This window comes from Pundamilia nyererei, unplaced genomic scaffold, assembly GCF_000239375.1.
Source record: "Pundamilia nyererei isolate P.nyererei 1_Seehausen unplaced genomic scaffold, PunNye1.0 scaffold00325, whole genome shotgun sequence".
Classification (NCBI taxonomy): domain Eukaryota; kingdom Metazoa; phylum Chordata; class Actinopteri; order Cichliformes; family Cichlidae; genus Pundamilia; species Pundamilia nyererei.
The window spans coordinates 190131-191640 of NW_005187726.1; the positions used below are offsets into that span (position 1 = coordinate 190131).

The following is a 1510-nucleotide window of genomic DNA, read 5'->3' on the forward strand; positions in this document are numbered from 1 at the left end:
GATTGATCAGCGTTGGGGTGACGTGAGGAAGAACAGAAGAAGAAGAGGAGGAAACTTTGGGTAAGTGCACGAGCAGTGAGTAAGGACTTTAACAGATCGGTTCTCACGCTCATATTTCTGTTGTATTAAAGATCAAAGGCAGATCTCTGACGTGAACAGCGGTGTGCTGCACTGAAACCGTCCTCCTGCACTGCTGCAGCACGTCTCTGCTTCGTTCCTGATGAAGAAACAGCATGTTTGTGAGGACAGTGTGCACGCCAGCTCTTCTTTTCTCTTTGATTCTGGAAGCCAAACGCAGGGCGGGGGCGGAGACGCCAACATGGATGGTGTGCTGCTTTTAATGAGTTGCCTCTGAAACGAGGCCCGAGGAGCGCAAACCCCAGCACCGAGCTTAGCCTCGCTTTCGCAGCACGCAAGAAAACTCCCGAGTGACCGACGGTGTGATGAACCAGACCCCGCCCCTCAAGAAGACTGCGGGCTCAGTGGGAAAGGGAACCACACAAGTTTGATCCCAGGACAAATGTGGATGAGACACAGACATCAGGCAGAACATCGTGGAGCAGCTGGACGAGTCCGACATACAACATTTTTGTAGGTTTGGATTAGCTGAGTTTGGTTAAACCGGGTTGTTTCAGCTGAGTTTGTGTTAGTTTGATCAAAGCAACACCTGATCGATTCACCTGCAGTGAATCGATCAGGTGTTGCTTTGACCAATCACCTGTGTGACTGCAAAGGAAAAGAAAGATCATGAACGATGTTGGTGAATTGAAAATGGTCCTGCAGGAAACAGTGTGTGACCTACTGCAGCTCTACAAACATACTACAGTGAACGTGTCCCCGCTGTGCTGCCCCTTCACAGCAGCTTTGGACAGACAACCACTAACTCAGTTTGATCTGCAGCACAAAGAGGTGAGAAATAACAAAGGATCGACTATTAAAGACCAGCTTTAAGTGTTTAGCTCACATCCAGACTGATGAAGCTAAACTTTCTGCTCCATTACCGCAGGTGTGTTACCTCCATGGCGAGTGGAAGCGCCTGCTGCGTGTTGGGGTACGGCGGAGACGGTCGGTGCATGCTGCTGGCCACGGCATTGTGGATCTTCAGCGCCGACTGGAAGTCCGACTGCAGAGAGAAAAACAAAGACGTCAGCGACTCCGAGCTGTCATTTATTCCCACTCGACGCTGCGCTGAGTCAAAAGCTGATTTAAATCCTCACAAACCGAGTTCACACTCAGCAAAAGCTCCAGTTTTATGACTGAAGTGCTGACCTCTGACTGTTAACCCTCTGACTGTTAACCCACCAACAGGTCACTCAGGTGGACGGCGAGTCGAGGGCTCAGAGTCAGCATAAAGATGGCCGAGCTTCTGGAGGAAGACCTCGGTATCCTCAGAGCTTGCAACAGTCGATTTCCACATGAACTTTATCATAATAATGAGATTAATGCTGCATCACCACACATCAGCACTTTTTAAAGAGACGCTCGTTTATCGCCTGAGCTACAGGTGAGA

At 49.7% G+C, this 1510-nt stretch overlaps 1 protein-coding gene across 1 annotated transcript in view; it reads right to left on the bottom strand.

Annotated features, from left to right (window-relative positions):
• Positions 1 to 1510, bottom strand: part of LOC102202555 (MAGUK p55 subfamily member 5-A-like) — a 26971-nt gene that overhangs the window by 11128 nt on the left and 14333 nt on the right. The window contains exon 5 of the mRNA XM_005751790.1: positions 1016 to 1123. Within this exon, the coding sequence (XP_005751847.1) occupies positions 1016 to 1123 (108 nt within the window). The remainder of the gene's footprint in view (positions 1 to 1015; positions 1124 to 1510) is intronic.